Below are 25,495 nucleotides of genomic sequence, written 5' to 3'. Positions count from 1 at the left end.
GTTTTCAAAAGCAGCATAGAATGACACAGACACACAATAATTTGTACATCTTCTTCCTGTGCTCAGTTTGTCTTGGGAATGACGAGGTAATCCAATCCTTCCTGAAATTTAACGGCGGTGTGGCCAAGGGGGTAGAGCGGTCGTTCTCCAGCAAATAAATAAATAAATGAAAATAAATGAAAAGTAAACTTTCACCACTTTCTAATTTTCAGCAAATTTTGTTAAAAATTGGAGCATTTTAAAGCCGTCAAAACGCCAATGAATTTGCCTGAAAAATTATAATAATAATCCTTACAATTTGAATAGGGCCTCACTGTCTGTCAGTGCCTGTCAGTGCTCAGGCCCTAAATAATAAATAATAATAATATACTATTTTAAGTGACGTGAAGTGTAATGACGAGCTGGTTAGGACCAGTGCAGAGAAGATAAGTTACAACAAAAAAATTAAAGGAATAGAACTGTATTGGAACTTAGATTTTCTATGTTATGAGTAACACTGTACATGATAATAAGGAAAGGACAAATATTGGACATAAATGATAAAAGTAATATTGATAACAATAAAAGAGTCATAGTTCACTTGATAGTAATATTGTACATGTTGAAAGGCAAGTTTCAGTCATTTTCGAGGACAGGGGACACAATTGTCTTTTTCAGCATCATAAATTTGACATATTTTTTTAGCTTTTTTTTCACGTGCTTTTATAATAAACTACATATGTTTGGCTTTACAACTGTTTTTAAATTGCTCCAGTTCAAATTGATATCTCACAAGCTAAAATACTCAACTACACCAAAGGTCCTGAGACAAAATATGGCCACGGTTAGGTTTTTGTTGGCCGTTTACCTTTTAGTGAAAAGGTTGTTTTTTATTACATGTGCAAGAGACAGGTAAGATGTCTCCATCTAGTGTCTAAACAGGTGCACAGCTTAAAAGGATATTAAAACAAGACATTAGTGCCATCTTGTGTTCTGGAGGGCTGTGTGCACGAATCATTAAACATACTTTCCTTCCTCCAATCTTAGCAGTTTAACCAAGTGGTGTGTTCTTGGTTTGAAGAAAGAAATAAGCCTACACAATATGCAGAGAAGTGACCTCACTTACAACCGTTCATACAAGAAAACACAAGAGATTAAAACAGTTTGCACGTTGCATTTTTCAAAGCCTCTAATTTACACAGGGACGGACGTTTGTTCTGCATAACAGAGGAGACCAAACACCAGACTGTGATCAGGCATCAGTTTCATTATTCACGCGACCATTGTCAGGGTCCCTGGATGCATGCAGGGGTCGGGTATGTGTGGAAGGTCAAATAAATACATTGCATCAGATAACAGTCACATGCTAACATCCTTTACAGTTGCTGGTTTGCAGCCACACAGAAACATTATCTTTTCATCCAAAGAGAATAAATGAATGGGAATTGTTTTTATATAACCAAATGCAGTGCAAGTTCATTTATAGTTGCATAGCTACGTGTGCATAGTGACCCATTGTTTCTAATCTGAGTTGATCCAAAAAACGGATTTGAATTCCCATTCAATAAACAGGCAAATATAAAATCACAATATGGAAATAAAGATTCAAATATTGGAAGAAATCCACCTGAGTAAGAGGCAAAATTACATTTAGGAATATACAGTAAGTTCTCTGCATTACCTGCTGATATATTCATACCACAAAATAATGAAATTATGAGAATGAACAAACAAAAATCTATAAATTAATGAAGTGTCATTATTGCATTTCTGTTTAACATGCATGGAAATGAAGCTCAAACATGTGTATAGTAGAAAATAAATATATGAATAAAAATAAATAGTTTCATTATCCTCCACTTGTATCATTTCATGTTCTGTTTGTCTCGTCACTACAACACTCTATGAGGCGTCATATTGTAAGGCACATGATTAATTACCTGACAAGTGAGTTATATAAAGACAGTCACCTCTGTTACTCCAGTGAGGATGAGCAATCAGAAACCCTGTTCTTTCTTTATTTAACATAGAAGGCGTTTCACCTCCAGTCCATCAAGGATAACAAAAGCCAGAGCTGGTCCTGCTTTCTTGAGCGTTAAGACAAAAAGTTCAGGATGATCATGAAACTGACAAATTTACCAAAAAATAAACACTACAAAAGAACATATTTAAAAACACATCTTGACCTCAGCTACTTCATATTTTTACTTCATTCCCTGTCAGGCTTCACCAGAGTCTCACACGGGTGATACGTTGCTTTATGTCGTGATGAAAACGATGGACTAATGTCCTACTAATAACAGTGAGTGTTCAAATTGAGTTGTGTTCCATTAGTTGCTCCTGAAATATAACATACAAACGATCATCAAAGTACCTCATAAGTCAAAAAAGTTTGAAAAATCCCTGGGGTTTTGAAGTGCTACAGTAAAATGAAAGGGATTTCTGCATGCAGTCAAGTGTTTCAAGGAGACATATTATGTGTTTTTCATATCCAGATCTATCATTTTTATTACTGGAAAAGGTTTACATGCTCTAATGTTTAGGAATCACTTTCCTCAGACTATCTATTTCTGCAGCTCCTCTTTTCAGCCTCTGTCTGAAAAACGTGTTTTTGCATCCTGCCCCTCCTCCCGGTAAAGCCCACTCTGCTGTGATTGGTCAACCGCACACCAACTCTTTACACACACAAACAACCCGTGTAACAAACCTGAGGAAAGAAAAACTGAAAAGGCAAACTATGTCTCCTTCAATTCAAGAAATTTCTTTGGCAGGCCAGAATCCAGCAGGACATGCATCAGCATCACATACAGATTCAGTTTGTGTGGTTTTAACCGGTGAAATCAAAAAGGCCCATCATCCGTTTTGGGTGTGACCGACCTGGAGGCGGCGACTGAGTCTTGAGCTTTGACTCTTGCCTTTGGAGACGAAGTCGGCGGCAGGGAGAGTCTCCTTTTTACCGACAGCAGCCTGAGGATCTCGCTCACCTGAGACTCGAGGACCGACAGCCGGCCGCTCACGTTCTGAATGTCTCCCTTCAGCTCCTGCTTGGCCTCGTGCAGCGTCGCCTGCAGGAGCGTTTGTTCGGACGCCGGCTGCACGAACGAGTGTTTCAGGGAAACCTCGCCGTCCACGCAGAGGCTGTGCTCGAATGGATTTCTCTCCATCGGGCTCTTTTCCATCGGGATTCGCTCGAAGGAGTTTCTCGAGTCTCCTGCTCGGTCGATGCGCAGGTCGCTCTTTGTAATCCCGCTGTCGCAGGAGTCCGTTTTGTGCAGGGCGCTCGTTTCTTCGCATGATTCTCCTGCACTGTTGCCCCCCTCTGTTGTGCTCGTGTCTCCACCTTCCTCTAAAATCCTGGCAACTGTTAACTGTTCTGACGACTGCAAACTTTTGGGCCACTCCTCCGGTTTCTGCGTCTGCTTTTCTTGCTCGACGGCAGGAGGCGCTGGTGCGGCAGAGATGCCGTTTTTAAACTTTGCCCACCCCCTTGCACCTCTGCTGCTGGTAACACCACCTACACCACCGGCCTCTCCCCCTGCACCAATGCCTTGTGCAGAGCTGTTATCCACCTGATAAAGTTTAATCTCGGCACAAGGCCTCAATACAGACTCCGCTGCCTCTTGTGTGCCGCTTTGTTCTGACTTTTCAGTCTGGACAAGTGCTTGTGGAAGTGCAGCCTTGCTTGCATCCTCTCCTCCTCCTGTGCAGGGCGGATTGCTCTGCACGATGGCGCTGTACTCCTGGTGCTGCAAGGATACAGTCTGACACTGTGTGTAGGAGTTTGAGTCGGAGTGGTGGTGGCGCTGCAGCTCCACCTGCACACAGTTGTGTTCAAGGTACGCAAGAGACTCTCCCGGCGTCTGAGAATCTCTCTGCTGCCTGAACCTCTGGAACAGCTTTCGCACGGGGTGGTCCTCGGGGATGGAGAGCGTCACCTCGCTTCTCTGACGCTCCTGCTCCCTCTTGACATCCGCAATCTTCCTGAAGATGACCTGCAAGAGGGAGAATCTGTGCATGAGGACTGGGATTTGAGTCCCACTGCAAAGCTGTACACAAGCTGCACATTGTGCTCCACTTAGATGGAACAGAATGCATTTATTTAATGCAGCTTTGAATCAGGGATAAGCCTCCAGACCTGCTGCAGTGTATGCTGAAATATTAAAGACGTGAAAGCAGCAATGCACTGGGGAAACAGTTAATGGAGCAGTAATGCAATAATGGAGCAATGGCCAAGCCACAATGGTTTCTGACGTCTGAAGGAGTGAAAGAAAAGTCACAACTTCTCAGTGTCTCACTTTTCGGTTCCTACTCAGACTCTGCAGAAACATGTCGAATCTGTGTCGAATTATTTGTACTTAACTAAATTTTATTCTGTTCTGTTTCTCTTCAACCTTCATTTATCTAGCACTGAAATTTAGGAGTTTGTCCAATTTGGTGCCTGTCCAAATAAAAATCAAATTTTTTTGAATATAAAAGTGTTTTGATAAGGGGAATGAGAGCAAATGACTGAGTAACATTCTAGTTTTCTATGATTGTAAAGCTCTTTGGGTCAACTCCTAATATTTTGAAATGTTCCTCATAAATAAATAGTTTCTTGTGTGACATATTTTAGATTCTAAAATATACATCTTCCCTCAACTCATGTGTGGATTCATATGAAAGTGATTTAGATGTTATGTTGAAAGCTGACGGGCCCATGAGCAGGACAGTTCACGTCCATAAGCCCTGGAACAGTGTTAAAGTCAAAGTTTGAAGCAAATGCTGTTGAGGTTGAATTCATCTCGGACACTTTAGACATGTCTGACAAAGCACATTTGATGCACATTCGTGGTAAAGCAAGTGAAGTGACGTTAAAACAGTACAGACGTCCGTGTTTAGAACTTAAACCTTTGCAGGCGTGCCAAGTCTCTAATGCTGCGCGAATCAATAATAGATGGCTTTCTTTTCATTTAAAACATTTTAAGTAAAAGCCATAAATATTTGAGCATGTTGCCACAATTTGTTCTGAAATTGTTTAGCTGCCTAACAGAGATGTGTGTTTACTGTGTGTGTGCTTGTGTGTGTGTGTGTGTGTGTGATTGCACAAGACCTCTTGGACTGTAACTGCCAGACAACTCAGAGGGGAATTTAAAAGTATATGCTTATTTTAAATACTATAAAATATTTATAGACCAGAGAAAACCAAGTGTTCTGTTAACACACTCTAAATGTATATATATGTTTATTTCCTTCATAAATGCGAACGGTTTTACTAAATAAAGGCCTCTTGATTAAAATCTATACCTCAGAGATATTTCATATGAGAACAAAGAGAACAACAGATGAAGCCAGACTGACTTTAAAGGGAATATCCATTAAGAATTTATGTAATGTCATTCCCTTAGGATACTATTACGGCAATATATATGAGCTACTTACTTTCGAGAGTGGAATGCAATAGATCTCAATTCCTTAATGGGATAAATACGTATGGCCGGGAAAAGCTCCATCAAATATTGATTAGATTCCTATAGTTCTCAGAAAAACTTTTGCAGACTATATTTATTACACTGAAGATGTGTGGCTTGTTTCCTCAGTGTTGGCAAATAGGATCAAATGTGCATCACCATTTTACATTTATTTTTTTTAAGTCTTTCAGTAGATCAACTCAAATATATATTTAAATTAAGCTTTTTAATCCCCTTTTAGTTTTTCAGCACTTTCATAAAATATTCATCTAGAAGTACAGAATATAGAATATTCATATATCCGAAACTGCACGATTGTCTAGATCTTATAGTGGAAATATAAATAAAGTAAAAGAACTGGTTTAAAGGATTAATTTGTCCTAAATAGTAAGCATGAAAACCACTGTAACATATATTTTACTCTTACAAGTTTATCTGCTGAAGAGGAATAAACTAACTAACTAAGACAGTATCATATGGCTGAAAAAAACACTACTCGCCCATATAAAAATATAAAAATCAGCTTGCTTCAGACTTTTATTTGATCCACACCAAATTGTATATTTGCTTAGTAAATATGTAGCATTTCTACACATGGGTGTATTTATTCCATGACAAATTAATTAAATATTGAAGGAAAATGACAAATGTTGCAAAGTTAAATTGAAAGGCTCTTCTCAGGCCCAGGCCCCTTCCCTCCGCCAGGTTTTGTGGAAATGTGGTTGGTAGTTTTTGTGATATCCTACTAACAAGTGAAAACATAATTTCCTTGGCAAACATAAGAAGAGTTTTCAGTCTCTTAATTAAGTCTTAATTGAAGCACTGTGATGTTTAGTCTTGGTGAAATATTCAAAACACAGGACTCCATGTTTTTATAGCTGCAATATTGTTTATGCATAATTTTACACGCATTTCCCAAATATCCAGCCTGACACATCTGGTGTCTCCAGGCCAGTGGTTCTCAAATGTGGGTACGCGGACCCCCAGGGTCCATGATAAGTTTCCACACTCAGCCATTAAAATAACATGACATTTCTGAAGTGACACAGTAAAAGTATTTGAACTCTTTCTTAGAGTTTCCTATAGGACAAACTAAACAAAAAGAGTGGAACATCAGCGGTGACTTTTTTTTTTTTTACCCGTTTTCGTAGGTTGCAGGTGAGTATGAGGTTGCGGGAGAAGGAGTTGGCAAATGCCGTGTAGAACTCCAGCACCCTCGCCAGAGCGTCTCTCCGGATGACGTGCAGGTCGCAGTAAGTCAGGGCTCGAACGTTCGCACAAGCACGGGCCAGCGTGGATTCCTTCCAGAAGGCATCTCCGAACACGTCACCTTTACCTGGATGGGACGGTATGACTTTGTTTAGTACATTAAAAAACAGATCCGGGGGTGGGACCAGGGGGCCACCCGGCCGCACCTGGAATCTATTAACAAAACTAACAATAAATATGACTATGTATTAAGAAACTTTCTTCTGTCTTTGCGTTTTGAAGAACAAAATGTGCTCGAACAGGGTTTTTCCAAAATATGTGATTGTGGGTTTTCCCAGAGCTATAGAGGTCAAAGTAAAGAAGGAATGACTAAAATGTGCACTTAACTGAATCAAAATCCTAGTTCTGCCATTCTCATGAACAACTCATGTGCAAGATAAAAGTTAAGATATATATTTCAAAACTGGATAAGTGCTGACAAATATTCTTTCGAGGTAAAGTTGAAAGTTGAATGACCTCCAATAACTGTTTGACACTGAACCTGACCATACATGGGTTTGCACTGACACAACCTTTGCTCAAGTTTTATCTCAGCCACCTCAGCTCCACAGCTCTATTGCATAATATTGCGTTGGATTACCTAGTATAGCGATGACCTCGTCGTCCTGGATGACCTCCAGTGAACCTGACACCACGAAGCAAAGGGTGTCCACGCTCTCGCCGATGTGGAAGATGAGGTCTCCGGGTGCACAGTGCGTGGTCTGAAACTCCACCGCCAGCGAGCGCAGGCAGCCGTCGCTGGCCAGACGGAACGCCGGGTGGTCGTTGAAGACCTGTCTGTTCAGGTGGACGCAGATGTCCGCCCGCATGTCTTTGGGACAAATCGAGAGAACCTGAGAGGGAGAGGGAGATATAGGGTTTAAAACAACTACGGTAGAAACATGGAACTAACTTAATGTTAGAAAGCATTGTCATTTTGTAAAGCCAACAGGTGGAGCTATAATAACAGTCTCTGACTGCAGCTCAATAACAATATAATAAAAAAAGAGCTGCATCGAAAGTCCTTATAAAACTGAAGCCAAAGCATCTTGACCACCACCTGTAGGCTGGCCGCAGCATAGATCATAGCCCAGCCTCCTCCATGTCAGTGGACGGGACATGGAAACTTAGAAAGTCAAAGTAAACGTCAAATAAGTTTTTCTCAAAGATGGTATCAGATACATCATCAAATTTATCTCAAGTTTTACTGCCACTCTAGAGCTGTGTGACCACAAGATCCCGCAGAGTGTCCATGAACCCTGAGGGTCCACGAGTGCACGCAATCTTCCGTTGTGACCTTTGAGGCTCCTCACTGATCATCTCACCACGTCCCCCTTCCAACCAGCCCATGCACGTTTATGATACTGTTAAAAATGATAGCATTCTGACTTTCTGACTGTCAGCGACAAAGCAAAGCTGGTTAATCTTTGGACCTGAAAAATTGAACATGTGTGTCTGAATAGAATCAGCATATTGATATATCCTATTAAATACACTTCTATTCAATAAAATACTGGTGAAATGCAGTTTTAGGTACATTACATTTTGGATTATTACCCTTTGAAATTGCGACTTAATGCTGAGACCTTTAATGAATAACCACTACAGTAACTGATACTACTACTGACCCTATCTGTGTCGATGCCCTTGGACATGGCCCACGTGGAGACGATGAAGTCCATGACTCGCTCGCTCAGACCTTTGGGAACCTGGTAGAGTTTGAGGAAGTCACGCACGTTGTTGAGCATCTCGTGGTAACGGTTGGTGTTGGTGTACATCTGCTGGAAGATGGTGGTGACGTTTCCGAAGATGGTGGCGTAGAGCAGCGCTGAGACAGAAGACAAAGAGTAACGTCAGTCGTCAATAACAAACTGACAAGCAGATACGATTTATTCTGCATCATGAAAAACAGAGGACATTTAAGTTCTGAAAATTCTCTAAGTAAAATAAAATTATGATATGTATAAGATTTGTAGATCACTTTTCTCAGATTTGAGTAAATTAACTTTTAAGCTTGGTATATTTATTGAGTTTTTTAAAGGAAAAAATCCTCTTAAGGTTTACAAAAGAACATTACATGTACCCATTCACTGGTGACTTTAATTTAATATTCACACTAAACATTGGAATAAATAATGGATGAATTAATGGATTATAAAATATTTATGCATTTTTTTGCAGTTTGAGGGGTTTTCAAAGGAAAGAAACCAATGTTTTTCTTTCCCCTAAAACCCTGCAAGCATATTAACCATTAAAATGCCACAATTTATTTGAGACGCTAATTAAATCCACTGTTCATATTATTATAAGCCTAAAACTAGAAAAACGAATTACTATATTACTGTAGTTTAAAAAATTATGGATTTCATTATTTAATCCATCATCCAGCTAAAACTTTAATATAAAAAAGTAAAATACAGAGTTGAATGACTGGTTCTGTTCGAAAGAGAACATAAACACAATCACAGTAAGTGTTGGGCTCAGACTTTATAACATTATTGATAATGTACATTTCCTTAGTGAGAGCACTGCTGTACAGCGCTGCAGTGACCTCAAAGAGTCCGTCAGCTCCTCTCATCGTGAGGTTTTACCCGCTCAAGAGGAACGAGTCGTCTCCAGTCCCCACCGCTGGATCACAGAGGTTAGGATACTTATCCAACGTGATGGCTCATTGTTCATTTACAACACTGGAGCCTGCAGGCAAACCCTGCCTCCCCTCTCCTCCTCTGGCCTCTCACATAATTACTGTATCTGTAGCAGGAGATTTATCGGCCGTAATCCAGGCCGACACTTCAGTGTGACCGAGTGGTCTTCGTGATCGAGGCGCCACCAGAGCAATGGGTGTTTCTCTTTTGGAAGAACAAACCTTGAAGCGTGGCTGTCAGATTGTGTTTCCCTCTTTGTTCTTATTGCATCACTTTACAGGCTGTTTTGGAGGAGCGGGCCAAAGGTTAGTGCACGAAGGGTAAGTGTGAGCAAAGTGACGCTGAAGGTGAAGCTATCACTGTTACTGCAGCGAGCGAGGTCGCCTGGGTAAAAGCAGATATCTAATTTATGTGAAGGCCTTTAGATCAAGTTGATCTGACGTACTTTTATTATGTATAATACATTCACACAATTGAAAAGACTTATTTTTGTGAATGAAATCTTTGAGGTAGGACAGATAAGCTGAATTAAATGTTAAGTATGCCCTAAATTAAAAGAAGTCTAACGTAAATTTACATTCACAACATGCTGAGGTATATTACATTGCACCAGATCATGTTAAACAAAATGTTCCTATAATTTTCAATTAAAACCAGATCTGAAATTAAAGCCATTCAACGTGAAAGATGTAAAAAATACCACGCTGTGATTCACATACATTTAAACAAGTTTATGTATATTTCAAAAATCCATGGAAGGGAATTGACCCATCGACCGTTATCTTTTATTGAAGGGTGGCGATAATGACCACCCTTCACTCGGACACTCACAGAGCAGGCCGGACGACAAACATGTCACTTTTTATTATCGACAGAGCCGAGTCTCTAAACTCTCCCCCAGCGGCTGGAGCACTGACACAGCAGCTAAATGTGAATTACACGACCGGAGTGGAGAGAGAATTATGAAGCCAAACACTGAGGAGAATAATTCATGGATACAAAACTGGCTCTGAGGGACTCATCATCATCTCAGTGTCCAGGAATTAAGTCTTCATATCAACCTGTGCTGTAATGCATTATAACTTTGTATTTATACCTCCATGTGTGTGAGTATTTGTCTATATGTGTTTAATCTGGCATTTTTGGCTGGTGCATTATAAGCAATTATGCAAGCTGCTACACCACATGTATGTATAACAACCAGATGTGTGTTGTGTTAGATTTGACTGTGCAGCTTCTCGTGAACCTGTGCAGATTCCGTCAGCGTATGTTGCTTTGCTGCAGCTACTCGATGGCCACCGGTGCCGTGGAGCCCTGTGTCTCTTCTCGCATGCGACTAAATGCCTGGAGGTTGTTTGGGCTCCTTTCTCTGGCATGTGATGAACGGATGAATGAATGAGCAGAAAAACAGCCCTGAATGATAAAGGCTTTGTTTGAAAAGTGGTTATTGCTGTACGGCTGTTCATCGGACACATTGCACTAATAGACGACATGTTGATGTTCCCCTGTCGGATGCTGCTTCCCACCTGCAGCTGCTTGTTAAACCAGGAGCTTCTGCCACTATATACTGGTGCATCACCACTCCTCATTGGCAGGTTATGACTGTTAAACTATCACATGGAAGTAGCTGGTTAGCTTGGCTAGCTAATCATCTGAAAGACAAATCCACAAAGTAGACTTTACTGTCGTGGTCCAAAATGTGTAGTTTTCATGCCGTTTTCAGACATGACCTCCGAGACCAGGAGGTCGTGTCTGGTCATTGACCTCCGGTAAATCTGGTTCGGACATTTTCCAGAGTTTACCGTTCACATACGAAGAATGCACCAGGAGATTGTCCGGGTCAGATTAACAACGGGAAAACTTCAGAAAACTTTCAGCAACATTCAGGTGAGGCAGCTTCGGAGGAGAATGCATGAGGAGGAATACATACATTTTCCTGCTGATGACACAAACTAAATTCCTCCCACTGGATACATTCAGTTTGTAAAAACACAGGAAGGATTGTGAGAACTGGAAACTGGAGACGTGTGTGATCATGTGATAGGAAACTTGTTTGAACGTACATTAGATGCATGTGTGATTTCAGCGTCTATATGATGGCAGCTCCTCTTACTGCTCCATTAACCACCACTGACACTAAGAACAGTAATGATACTGCTTGTTATGTAATATCAGCCCTACTGCTCTCAAAGATAATGAACCACATCAGCTGAAAAACAATGGAGCTTGAGATGTATCCTGAAGATTAGAAATGCTGTGACCCGAGTACTTACAGCCCACCATCATCATGGCCACGGAGAAGATCTTCTCGCCGTCTGTGGTTGGAGCGATGTTTCCAAATCCGATGGTGGTGAGACTGGTCATGGTGAAGTAAAGAGAGGAAATGTACAGCGTGTCCTTGTTGGGGCCTCCCTCCCATTGGCCTGTGCCACTGGTGTTGTAGTGGTAAGGAGTTCCTATGCTGAGGGCCAGCTGGCAGAGCCAACTGTCATTCTTGATGGTGTTGGTGGTCTCGTCGATGACCTCGTAGTCCCCGATGCTGTACCAGATGCAGGCCAACCAGTGGGCGACCAGGCCAAACACACAAACCAGCAGAACCAGGACAGCTGCTCCGTACTCCAGGTAGTGGTCTAGCTTGCGGGCAACTCGGCCCAGACGGAGCAGGCGGATCACCTTAAGGGAGCTGAAGAGGCTGCTGAGCCCCTGCACAGCGATACAGGAGGGAAAGATGAGAACAAAATAATATATAATCTATTTTATTTTATAGATCCAGACATTGTGTGCGTGTTTAAAGGAAAATTATGACATTATACATTCTTTTGGCTGATTGAGGACACTCAAAATCCCGGGAGAACATGAAGGATAAATAGTAATCCTGCAAACAACCCCTGATAAAACAACTAATTGTTGTATTTACACATTTTAAATAAAATAAAAAGCTCAAAATCTTTGTAATCTGGTCTGTTTCCAGCGGTCTTCTGGCTGAGGCATCATATACACATACATGTTTTCAAGAATGGTGTCAATCTTCTCATCCGACTCTCCATAAGAAAATAAACGATCGTGTTTCAACAGCTCTTTTAGTAGAAAATGTGTGTTTCCTTACTGGAAGGAGAGAATCTTCTATCCGTGTGGTATTTCTGTGGAAATTTGAAGACTCGCGCAGGTGACTTGCAGGAGATGATGTAGATGTTATAGCGTCCTTCGCAGAGACAATCAAGCAGATCAATTTGAAAGTTGACAGCAGTAAACAATAAATAAAATCATCCTGCAAATGATGCGACGGTCCCTCACCTCATCTACATGTTCAAAAGCGTTGATGATATCGTAGGGCAGACAGGACAGCAGGTCGATGACGAACCACGTCTTCAGGTAATTCATCCGTATCAGCTTGGCGTCCGAGATCACCTCTCCGGCCGGGCCCACGAAGGTGGTGTGGAAGTTCAGCACAATGTCGATCAGGAAGATGACGTCCACGACGCTGTCCAGCACCAGCCAGGCCAGGTTGTTCTGCTTGGTCTTGAAGGAGACGTTGTAGGGCACCATGATGGCCGTGTAGAAGGTGAGGATGAGGATGACCCAGTCCCAGGTGGTCTTGAAGGTGCAGTAGTGGAGGATGATGTGCGGCGGCGTCTTGGGGGCCTCTTGTTTGTACTGAGGGAGAATGTCTGACCCCAGCTGGAGAGCCTTTCAGTGACAGGGACCATTGTGAGTAAAGAAGCATGTAAACAGTTTCACCATATATGCTGGGACATCTATAATTTACAAATATGTTAAAATGTGACATGGATCATACAGATGCACCCTTGGATGTTCTTGCACTGCATGGGAGTATCATCACCCCTCATGTATTTCTTTCTACAGGTTAAAATGTGTGATTTTCTTGTGTCCTACAATTCCCCAGAAGCCAATGGGCAATTGGGAGGGTGTGTTATTTTTTTATAGTTGTGTAATTACTCGCCATTTTTTGATATTTCCATAAAACTTGGTGGAAGGATAGGACATAGGTCAAGAAACAACCAGCGAAATTGAGAAACCTTTCATTCCTGAGCGTCTGCCTCACCTCAGCCAGTCTGGACGGCTTGTGGCTGACCTCCGTGTTGCTTATCGGTGCCAACTGCTGCACCAGGTTGCGGTTGTTGCTCAGTGCCCGCGTGAGTCGGGCGAACTTCGTCCAACCGACTTGGAGACCAAAAAAAGACAGATCATTTTTTATTTCCCAACGCATTTCACAACATTGTGTCCATACCCACGTTTATACGAATACAAAATTTCAGATACTTTTCCCCACATTTTAGTTTAACAAAAACATTTTAATGTGGCAGTGCACTATACAGACAAATCACTTTTTAATATTTAAAAAATTGCTATTTCTCTACATGAAAAACTGTAAATATGTCACCAATGAGAAGTTAAACTGTGGAAAAACAGATTTTGCTGATGTAAGAAATTTTATTCCATAACATTGCATATACAAGCGTCCCTCTTATGTCATTTCCCCAATATATTCAGTTGTACTTGAAAGTATCATCCCAACAGGCTTCTCAATCAGGGCTTTAATCTATGTTGTGTTCATGTCGTGTCCCAAAGAAAAAGACGATGTGAGTCGTGTGAGAAGCAGCTCATAAATGCTTCATGCTGTATTCATGGTGCATCTTTGTACTGTAAAGCCAGTAGCCAGCAGTACTCAGCCAGCTGGCACATGCTTGTGTTATGGGGGACTTGCGTCTCTTCATTTCCCCTGAGTACAAACAGTATTTTCAAACAGTTAACATGTGGTCTGCCTCATGTATGTAAAACAGGCAGAAGCACGCAAGACTGCACCGTGTGGACCCACAGAGACACAAGTGTTCACTGACCCGCACACACAACACCTGGAAAGTTGTATGTTACATACCAGGAAACAGACATGTGTTAAGTCACAGCCACTCGTGTGTGTCTGAGATGTTTGGCTGCACTGCGACCTCAAGGTACTTCAGAAGAAGCCAGTACAAACGTTTCAGACATATAGATGTTATATAATGAGGGACGACAGGACAACTCCCCAAAAGTGAAGCCAAAGTGTCTTGGCCCCCTGGTGGCTGGCTGCAGTAGAGGTCAAAAATCGATGTTAACAGATCGGACATGGACAAAACTAAAAATGCAAACATGTGAGTAGATTTTTCTCAAAGATAGTTTCTGTCATTTGAGGAAGTTGTTATCCCACTGATGATTGGTTTTAGTTATTTGATGCTACAAAAACAGGGTTAAACATCATGATTGACAGCTGAGTATGACTCGTGATTGGTCGAGCGTGTATATCAGCAGGACCTTGCTTCTTTGGCTCCACCCCCCAATCGCTACTGCACAGAGTCTGGCTCTGAATGTGCAAAATGGCGTCATTCATATTCAGGATGAGATATTAGGCTTTCAGAACAAAATGCTGTGAATAAAGTCGAGATTATAAACTCACCTCTTGTTGACTCATCTTCAATGGGCTGTTTAAAAAGTGTAATGTCCCTGAAGGTGCAGAGGAAAAGCACCACCTTGTCCTTCTCATTTCTGATCGGTGCCACCTGCATGTAAAGCCATATCGGTGTTCCTGTAGGCAACAAGGAGCACGAGATTGAAAATATTATTTATTCTGTAGTTTTAAGATGCATTTAATAATTTCCTTAAAGAAATGTGATACTCACTGTTCTTTGTGTAGAGCAGCACCTCAAAGAAATTGGACTCGTAGTTGTCAAAGGTTTGTCGGACTTTGTCTATTGTCATTTTATCAGTTAGGTCACCATACATGAAACTAAGAAATAAGAGAGAGAGATAGAAAGTGAGAGGTAAAAGGGAACATTTAGTATCAGCTGCTGAAGTAAGAAAGACAGAAGACAGACAACTTTGCTATTATACATATCTAAAAATGGCCTCTCTTTTGCAGGCTAAACCACCTATGAACCATTTACATGAACCCTTACATTCAGGTCTCATACTCCACAACACCTCGTCTTACTTGCATGTGCTGCTCCTGTGCATGACCTCAGCTCTGTGGTAACCTGACAGCTTACAGAATCCATCGTTGCTGTAGACAACCGGCCACTCCAGGATCTGTGCATTTCCCAGCAGGAAACTGGTTTCTGCAGGAAAAATGCAGAAAAACACAGAAGTCTGAAACGAAAACTCACATCACCCAAGCACCTGTCCATTAGGATTTAGTGTTCTGTCAGTGACATTTTGAAAACTAGAGATATGCAGCCTCATTGACATTAGAATACTTTTACTGTTCGCTCATAATTAAAAAAAAAACTATGTTGTACCTGAAATATTCAGTGCAGTAATGGAAATTACTGTTGAGCCCCAACATCCCCACAATTTGAATGTAAACAAAGGGCAAAAAGCCATTAATATTTAAAAGAGCACTGGTAATCAGACGAGTCAGCAGGCAGAAAGAGTTGTTGATAAAATGTTTATGTTCCAGCCTTAATGTCAATGAAATATTGATGAGCAGCGGCAAAGTTTTACAGCAGCTTTATAACAGTCTGCAGGGAGCTGCAGTCTCCAGAGGAACGGCTGAGGACATTTCCTCCTGAATGATACTGAAGCTAAGTTAAAGTGTCTGCAGGTTTGTCTTCAAACGAGAGCCAAAGGATCGATGCCAGGGACCAAAGCTGCTCTTAAACATTATCAAGGAGAATGATTACTTCACGTGCCTTCATTCTACTGATCTGCTCTGCTGACACATCAGTATTTGTTCTAAAAAAGAGACTCCAGTGTCACACGTGTTCATGGTCACGCTCATGCATGAGGACACCATACATGTTGAAACCCATGCAGACAAACAGTCAATCTGAAAAATAGATTTTGGCCTGTTTTGCAAGGAGAATATCACAAGGAAACGTTATACGACCCAATGGGGCAGGTCCAACTAAGTCTTATACATATCAAATCACATTAAAGAAATCACATTATACATCTCCTAAAAATACAAATGTACAATGCTTCTCGTAGACATGAAATTTACTTCGTCCTGATATTTACTTGAGTCCTTTCAGCACTTGTTTCTGTGGAAATAATAGATTTAGCAATATATTATTTTATCTAATGAATACTGGGGAACTGGACTGAAAAATTGCCTATTGCATAATCCATCAATACAAATAATATGAATTGACATTTGCATTGTTAATTAAAGTAGAAAAAGCGGTAAATTAAAAGGAGTTATTAGTATATACTGGGTTTCTTTCCCTTGTATATAATACTAACATCAGATTTTTACTTCAGCATCCTGCAGCCCTGCAGTGTGGAACCTGTCCCATCCACATTCATGCATCTTTCCCTCTCAGAATGAAACTCACCACTGGAGCGCCGGACAATGTTCTCCAGGAAAGTGTTCTGCGGAGCCACCAGTCCTCTCTTGCCCCCATGCATGATGAGGGATCAGGGCACAGAGACCCGTTGCAGCTCGGTGGTGGTGCTGATGTTAACTACGGTCCCATCACAGGGTCTGAATGAGTACCACTGCTGTCAAGTCAACATTACAACGAGTATATCCGGGCAAGGGTTTAAAGAAATAAAAGCCTCTTTGTTGAATGGGGCATTTTTTTTTTTTTTTTGGAAGAAAATAACACCTATCCAAACCTGGTCATTAAATGTATTGTAGTCTGAGTTTAATTGTGTTAATCCTCTCAAAACGTCAATACGAATAACAATACATGCACCTTTATTTGTATAATGGTACTTTTATTTTGAAGGAAACATATTTGATTCCCTGTATTTTCACTGTGTTTTATTACCAGCTTCTCATGTCTGCATCGATGGACTGACTTCCAATTTCTGTAAAATTTTAGTTTGAACATAATGTTGTTTATGTAAGTTACATTTTTATTAACATGTATTATGGTGCGGGCCTATACTTCCTGTTTATTTTTACTATGCGTAGCTCAGTACATAAAATATTTAAAAAATATATAAATTACATTACATTACATTTCATTTAGCTGACGCTTTTGTCCAAAGCGACTTACATTTTTAGTACACTCAACATTTATGAGGGGCCATTTAGAGGCTCAGTATCTTGCCAAGGACACTTCGGCATGCAGATGGGTAAGAGTGGGAATTGAACTGGCAACCTTCTAGTTGGAGAACGCCCACTTTACCCCCTAGGCCACACCGTACAAAATCTACGATTATTTAAGTGTCATTAAAGATTTGTCAATTCTGTTTGAAATGTAATGTTACGAAATACACTGCACTGCCCAGCAGAGCAGAAAGTATTTAAATTAGCTCCATAGAATAGAATAATAGGTAATATTTTACTTTATAACTCAAGGGACTAAGATGGGCCAAGAGTTTCACTGGTAGGGACTCAAATGAACTAAAATGTGCACGCATTAACATGCACCCATACCAGAAAGATACACGTGTCCCTCATATGCATTTATTTTCCAAACCACAAAAATCAGAGAAAGAGTTTTTCCTATCAAACAGATCACTTCTCCTTGCCCACGAAAACGTAATATAAAGAAAACATCTGAACATTCTAAATACTCCATGTTCATACTGTAACTTCTGGAGTAGTTTAAATAATAAAGACTAAAGTATTAATGGATGGATGGACGAACACGGAAAGGTAGGTAGGAAGATAGATAGATAGATAGATAGATAGATAGATAGATAGATAGATAGATAGATAGATAGATAGATAGATAGATAGACAGATAGATAGATAGATAGAGCATATTTAGGTATGTATATAAAGATACAAATAAAGGCCAAATATAAGATTACGAATATAATAAATAAATAATTGTTTCTATAAAATCACTGTAGAAAGTTTGATGCTGAGTGTGCACAGTGATTTTGCATTCATTCTATATAAATATTAATATTATAAATAAGTGTAATTTATGATATGTCCAACAGGGGGAAGTACTCGAACCTTTGGTCGATTGAGGCACAGATGAAGGAGGCGCAGAAGAAGTCGCAGCAGCAGGAGTAACGGCCTGACGCAGGCGGACGCTGCTGCTGCTGCGTATTTCAGGATCCACCGCGACCTAATGGTTAACTGTGGCGGACTTTGGAAGCTGCGCGCTGCGTGTGTGTTCTGAATGCAGTCGCCAGGTAGAGATCGAGTGTAACAGCTGTTTTGTTGACTCCGGAATGAAACGGCCGCCGAGCTGCGCCTCTTCCTAACGAGCCCCGGCGGATGGACATGAACTCCATCTTTGCGCAGAGTTGTTGTGTGTTTTGAATTGACCGCTGCTCTGAAGTCATGGCGCACGACGCGGTGAAGTCGTTTGTGCGGGTTTGCCGTTACCTCCAGGAGCCCTGTCATGTGGCGAGGTTTCAAAATATCTGCGGCGTCAAAGCCGCGTTCGCGGACAACCCGAGCAAGCCGGGCAGCGGACCCCCGGGGACGGACTCTCCCGGGCTGAGGAAGCGCCTCCACGGCTCGGAGGTCGGGAACGGAGCGGCCGGGGACGCCTCAGCGCCGCAGCTCAACGGGGTGCAGGGGGACACGACAGCCGAGTCCGACGGTTCATCATCATCTTCATCATCATCATCAGCGGCTAATGTCGCTAAACCCCTCCGGAGGAACTCCCTGACCGGGGACGGGGGTCAAGAGTTCTTGATCAACAACAAGTTCCTCTTCTACCTGTTCACGTTCGGCACCGAGCTGGGCAACGAGATGTTCTTCATCGTCTTCTTCCCCTTCGTCTTCTGGAACATCGACGCCCTGGTCAGCCGGAGGCTCATCGTGGTCTGGGCCTGGAACCTGTTCGTGGGTCAGTCCACGAAGGACATGGTCCGCTGGTCCCGGCCGGCCTCCCCGCCCGTGGTGAAGGTGGAGGTCTTCTACAACTCCGAGTACAGCATGCCCTCCACCCACGCCATGACGGGCACGGCCATCCCCTTCTGTCTCTTCATGCTGACATATGGACGGTGGCAGGTGAGCACTGGAGACCTCATGTCAAGTGTAGTTGATTTTTTCTAGATTTCTGAACTAGAATGTCCTGCTTGAGAGCTGGAGTAGATGTACCAAGGCTGGGTCTCCAACAGGGGTCAACAAAAGAGGTAAACCCCAGGCAGGTCAGATGCCACAAGGTCCCAGATATGTGAAGGCCCCAAGAGCCAGTTCCCTTAAACATCCAGTTTCTTAAAATCTAAACTTTAAGGAGCATAATTCAGGGAGCCGAACCTTTTTACAATATAAACAAAGTCAAAGACCGTAATTATAGATGGAAAATGAGAGGACTTCTCCCCAAAAGTGAACCCAAAATGTCCTCAAATACACTTCAAATACATTTATCTCAAAGATGGTTGCTGTCATTTTCTACTAAGAGATCAAATGTCTTTCCACCTAGCATAAATCAGTTTGGACCATATGCTGTATACAGATGGATGACATGACTGCTCCTGAAAAGGGGAAGCTAGCTGTAGTATAGGTCATAAACCTTGCCTAGTACAAGTACATTTTTCTCAAAGATGGTTTCTATCATTTTATGTAGTTATTGTCACATTGATCTTGTAAGTTGGGTTTTAATAACGTATTCATTGTCATCGATGGCACCCCGCTGCCATGGCGCCATCCCGTGATCGCGGCATTCGTATTGGGGATAGTTTGGCTTAATTTCTGGATATTGAGGACGTATGCATCATCCATCTTTATATACAGATTACGGGGTCAGTGGATCAGCATTGGCACAAGGAATGGGGAAAAAAACACAGACTGCCCTTAAATCCCTCTTTAATCCCCAGTGCCCGGTCTTGTATGAGGCTCAAAGCTCAGGCTGAACAATAAGAGGAGCTTACACCCATTCACAGCTATGTTGCAGCTGATGTTTGCAGCTGTTGGCAGCAAACATCTCTCTGTGGAAGCAGATAGTTCAGACATGACAGGGCGTGCCGGAAAAGTACAAGTGGGGAATGGTAATGTTGCTTTGTTTATTAAATAAACAAATAGTCAGTGTTCTGCATTGTCAGGCATTAAGGGAAGGCAGAGGGAGGTAGAGGTTTAAGGGAAGATAAATTACTGATAAAATGGAAGTAAAGGGGAACTGGAAGGTTTCTGTTTGCTGAAGGGCCAAAAAAGAAGTATGTTGTTTCAGCCATGCCTGAGAGCTTGAAGCAACAAAACCTGTTCACCCGCTCTTCAGCTGTTTTTATACCACCAGCATAGAGATAAACTGCAGATAACCAGTAAGAAGATGGACTGCCTGCATCACTACACAGGACTGATTATAAATGACTAAAGTTCACTTTGTGAAATGTTAAAATATGATTCTAAAAGGATAGAACACTAGTTGATGAAAACATCAGATGAGAGATTATTTTTGCAGGGCCGCCATCACTGCATCCTGGCTTTAGTTCCAGCAAACCAAAGTTGATTGGTTAAAGTAATGCAAACAACCCAAAGCATTTGTTTCCCTCTAGCAGAATAATAAATGGTACAGGCGGACCATTCTCCAGCGATAACACAGGACTGTGGTAGATGACTAACAACGCCACGGTTTCCGCTACACATTTTGCCGGCCATGGCCTGTCCCCCACTGCTAAGAAAAAAGCGGAAACACTGACCTCAAACAATGAGGCACGAGTTGTTAGAGAAAAACAAACTATGAGCAGAGGCAGACAAAAAGGGCGTCGCAGACAGAGAGGGCACGGGTCGTTGTGGTGGACAGAGACAAAGGGTTCATGACCAGGAAGAGCTAAGCCCCTCAAAAGTTTTTACAATGTTGCTTTTTTCTGTCCGAATGCCGGCAGCCAAACAGCCTGAACTCCCTCTGTGTCGTCGTCTGAAGGATGAGGAACTGGCACTTTTAATAGAAAGTGGTTACAGAAGGTTACAGAAGGTTACAGAAGATAAGGTGCACACCATAAACGGCCCCCAGAGTAGGAGTCCGATTCACAGGATTAGCTAAATGGTGCACAAAGACACCCTGCTCATTCACTGACCTTTGTCTGGATCCTTCAACTATAGATATGAGTGAAATCTCTTCCTAGTGGACTATGTATCGAGGTTTTTTTCTTTCAAACCTAATATTTCCACCGGAAATGGTCAATTGTAAGGGCCAGTGGTGCTGTAGTAATATTCTAGTAATAGTCAACAGGATATTAGGGGTAAAAACTGTCTTTACAATGGGTCAGAGGACGTCAGCTGTCCTTCATATGTGGCCCAGGACGAAATGGATTTTCCAGAGTTAAAAGAATGTGTCCTCAGAGCACCTCCACTCGTGGTCTGAGGACACATCTGTGTGCGCTCAGACCTGAACTTCAGGTCTTCCAGGAAACTCTGATCTGAGTTTTCTTGTATCACTCAAAGCCTCATCTTCAGAGAATTCTCTAATTGCTTACGTTTGTTTGTCATGCTCTCTCCCGCAGTATACCTTCCTGTTTGGCTTGTGTGTGGCGCTCACCTGGAGCGTCCTGGTGTGTGTGAGCAGAGTCTACATGGGGATGCATTCTATCCTGGTAAGCATATCAAATAAGTAATAGCAAATAAATAATCCCTCACTGATACGAGGATTTATTGAGACGCTGTCACCCTTGTACACTTGTCCTCTAGTCACACCCATAGGCCCTTCTCCGATTAGTAACCACACTCACTCGGTCGGCTTGTAAACAAAACACATGGCCTTGAACGTCTGGGGTCACTGATCCCATATTATGCAAAAATATCTGCACCTCAGATGATTGAAAATGCTGGCCTGACTCCAGTGTACTGGCACTGATGAACTTTAGTCTGTATTCATCTGTAATGGAGAATACCTTCCACCATAGCAACAGGCATCTCAGTCTTTCATACTCACACGTGCATATTTTAAATATCTGTAGCTGGATAGACTCCTTCTGTTTGAGGAGTCGTCAGACCAGCTGTTAGAATTAGGATTCTGTGAAATGCAAAAACAAATTCTTGTCAGTAGTTTTTCATTGTTTAAATAACAAAGTAAATTAAGTTTGCTTTGTTTATTTTTTACTGTATACAACTACAAGCTGGAGATAATAAAAAGCATATCCCCACCAGTAGTTTGAAAATATTTGCAATAGAAGGAAACCTATTTTTTCATTAAGCATATTCATTTACCTTTTTATACACATTTTAAATAGAACACATAATCATTAATAACATAGACTATGATAACACTGGACAGAAACGTGTGTGTGAGTGATTCATGGAAAATTAGAAGTAATCAGAGCCTATAAACACTGACGCGAGTAGATAAAGTCTGATTAGATTCTGTGGCCGGGCAGCAGATGCTTGTAAATATTAATGCTGCATCCTGCAACAGTAACACGTGTTCTTCCGTCCGCAGCTCACCTGCTTTTTATAGGTGTTTACTACTAGCAATACTCTCCCCCTTCAATTGAATGTCTGGGTGAAAAAAGCGCCACCTACAGGGCAGAAACGGCAATGGCTTTTTTATTTATTTATTTATTTGGTGGAGTACCTTGATTACTTTCTGTAATCATCATACTGTACTTTAGTGAGAATACATTAGGTTGCTTTGTAGGACTTTGAGTGTATCAACAATATGGATATAACCCATAACCCATTAAAAATACCTTATGTTGATTTAACTTCAATGCCATTCTTCTGTTACAGGAGGTGATCACTGGCTTCCTGTACAGCCTCCTCATTCTCGCCTTCTTCCATCCCATTTTGGAAAAGATTGACACCTACTACATGATGGACCACTACTCTCCGCTTGTGGTTATCGTCTCACACGTGGGCCTGGGACTTGTGGCGTTCTCCCTGGACTCCTGGAGCACCTCGCGGGGCGATACGGCTCAGGCCCTGGGCACCGGGGTGGGAATCGCTCTGGCAACCCATGTGAACTATCAGCTGGGGCTGCTGCTGGATGTGCCGCTCTCCTCACTTCCTCTAACGTTACCGTCAATCAGCGCCGGCCTGGTGGTCCGCTCGCTGCTGCGCTTCCTCCTGGGAGTCGCCGTCCTCCTGGTCACGAGGATGGTTATGAAAGCAGTGACTATTCCCTTCTTATGTCGACTGTTTGGGCTGCCGTCGGATGATGTGAGACGGGCGAGGCAGCACAGTAAAGTGGAGCTGCCGTACCGTTACATTGTCTACAGTGTTGTGGGCTTTAACTGTGCCTGTGTGGTGCCTATCCTCTTTAGGATCCTAAACCTTGCCTGAGTGTTGTGTTCCACCTGTCGATGTGCCGCTGACATGTTCACCCACACACTAAAGGCAAACAACACTTGGTTACATGACGATAACTGTTCAAAGTCATTTGGTTTTGTTCTCTATGTTTCTCTTTTGTTATTGTCAACAAACCCCATGAAAAGCCCATAATCAATTCTGAATGTATCTTCCTAACAAGAAAGTAATTACTTAATCCAAAAACTATTAAAAACTCATCAGTGAGCAACCTGGCTGAACTTAATGACATTTTTACCCATCAAATTAAAACAACCACTCTAGTTTGTATATTCATGTTTTTTTTGTTGCTATTTATTTTTTTCAAGGTCAGTTGATAAACATCTGACCAGCTGCAAAAGTTACAGAAGTCAGACATAAGAATTATCCTTATCATCTGGGTTTTTTAAGCCACTTTTAAACAACTTGGTGGTAACAGTGATGTAATTATTGAAGATACATAAGCAGGTTTTATTTTTCTGCAGCACTTTTTCTCGGATCTAGTTCTGACTCAGCAGTCCCACTATAGTCCTCCTGATCCTTGATGATTTTTCTTCTTCCGCCGTTTTTGCAGTCGCAGATTTTATGCTTTGGGTGCCAAAGTTTCCTGCTTGCTTCAACCTTCAAAACATTCAACCCGTACAGGACACTCCTGCTGTCATTTTTTTAAATAGTAAACATTCTTCAAATATTCAGATTTTATAATGAGTGTCTGTGGTAGGGAAGTGGGACATTTTGCATTTTCAGCCTGGTTCAGCGTTTTAATTCAAAGTCACGTCTGCCTTTTTGCTGCTGTAAATACACTTAACATGAGTTAATCCTAAATTAATCAAAACAGTCCAAAGCAAATAAGATATTTATTCCAGTTTGAGTATTATCGGATAAAAAACTGCATTGTCTGAGCTTTATAAGAGATTGGTTTTCTTTTTTAAATAAAGGTATGTATTTATGATCCTTATTTTTAACGGCCTTGATTGAGCCTCATTGTTTGTGACTTTTTCATGGGATTTGATGTCGGGATGAAAAACTTAAGAACCTACTGTGGTCGGTGCATAAGTGTTAACTGGAACTTTTCAAACAAATATTCTATCAGATATACTGTAATGATCATATTCATCATTAAGCAGAATCTGTTGTACCTTTACACTATTTGATTGAAGTCAAAGAATAGAATAAGTGTTAATTCATATCACTTCTCATTTGTTGCTTTGTTAAATTACAAAGCATCCTGGGAGTAAAAGATTACTTGTAAGTATTTACGTTTCCATGGTGTCAGGGTAGTTTTTGATCTCTATGTAAATATGGAACAACTTTTCCTTTCAGTTGATTCATCACAGTTTTTCCAAATCCGTTGTCCGCATCATCATGTTGCCTTCTTCTTTTTCTACAAATATTGTACCACAACATTGTGTTGTCCTTTTAAGTTTAAATCAAGTGCTCTATTAAATGATCATTTAGTATAGAATCAAGAGGAAACAAATATTTTTGATAATTTATTTTATCATCTTAATATCTCTGGCTGAACAGAATCTAAATATATGATTATGAAAATTCAAAGAGACTTTTCAGCTGAAGTCCTTAAACTACAGGATACAAATCCCTGACCCTAGCTCCTGTCTAAATGTTGTACTTGTTTTTTCGGTTGCATTGTATTAATTGTTTAATGTTCATGTAGGAACATGCATTTCAAAGCTCGTATCATGAGTACTCGTGGAATATATCGATTTAATATCAACTCATCTTTTTTTCCTGTTATGCAAAAGGACTGTATCTGAAAAAAATACGGGAAAAGGATAAATAAAATATTCAAAGTATAAATGTCTTGTATCAGTCAATCAATTTATATACAATGTATTCTGCTTTTCAAATAGGAGCAATGTAATCTCAGTTCCTGGAGACCTCCTGGACAGTAGACAAAGGGTCAGTAGCAAAGGAAGTCAGGGGTCCAGCTTTTTACTCCTTTCACCCAAATAACACACTGGTTTCACCCTCAAACTTTGAGTAACTCAGATAAGGTTTGGGATCTTTATCTGGTTTGTATTCAA

At 41.4% G+C, this 25,495-nt stretch overlaps 2 protein-coding genes across 4 annotated transcripts; one reads left to right on the top strand and one right to left on the bottom strand.

The window, feature by feature from the left end:
- Nucleotides 1-702: 702 nt before the first annotated feature.
- Nucleotides 703-16,795, bottom strand: LOC133973084 (potassium voltage-gated channel subfamily H member 5-like). 3 transcript variants are annotated; one of them, XM_062410727.1, is made up of 12 exons: nucleotides 16,648-16,795; nucleotides 15,306-15,429; nucleotides 14,995-15,101; nucleotides 14,772-14,900; nucleotides 13,383-13,501; nucleotides 12,614-13,006; nucleotides 11,593-12,022; nucleotides 8,303-8,502; nucleotides 7,276-7,528; nucleotides 6,566-6,762; nucleotides 3,111-3,971; nucleotides 703-3,071 (listed from the first exon to the last, which is right to left on the bottom strand). In XM_062410727.1, the coding sequence occupies exons 1-12, from the start codon at nucleotides 16,718-16,720 to the stop codon at nucleotides 2,820-2,822; spliced, it is 3,138 nt and encodes a 1,045-aa protein (XP_062266711.1). In that variant the 5' UTR covers nucleotides 16,721-16,795; the 3' UTR covers nucleotides 703-2,819. The 3 variants fall into 3 exon arrangements, with proteins under 3 accessions (XP_062266711.1, XP_062266712.1, XP_062266710.1); XM_062410728.1 differs by having other exon boundaries at nucleotides 703-3,098; nucleotides 3,195-3,971; XM_062410726.1 differs by having other exon boundaries at nucleotides 703-3,971.
- Nucleotides 16,796-18,269: 1,474 nt separating this feature from the next.
- Nucleotides 18,270-25,268, top strand: LOC133973443 (sphingosine-1-phosphate phosphatase 1-like). The gene is made up of 3 exons (XM_062411309.1): nucleotides 18,270-19,241; nucleotides 21,674-21,763; nucleotides 22,896-25,268. Exons 1-3 carry the CDS (start codon nucleotides 18,564-18,566, stop codon nucleotides 23,445-23,447), a joined length of 1,320 nt encoding a protein of 439 aa, XP_062267293.1. The 5' UTR covers nucleotides 18,270-18,563; the 3' UTR covers nucleotides 23,448-25,268.
- The last annotated feature ends 227 nt before the right edge of the window (nucleotides 25,269-25,495 follow it).

This window comes from Platichthys flesus, chromosome 18 (genome assembly GCF_949316205.1).
Source record: "Platichthys flesus chromosome 18, fPlaFle2.1, whole genome shotgun sequence".
Taxonomy (NCBI): Eukaryota; Metazoa; Chordata; class Actinopteri; order Pleuronectiformes; family Pleuronectidae; genus Platichthys; species Platichthys flesus.
The sequence above is the reverse complement of the archived record's forward strand: the minus strand, read 5'-3'. Positions and strand labels throughout refer to the sequence as shown.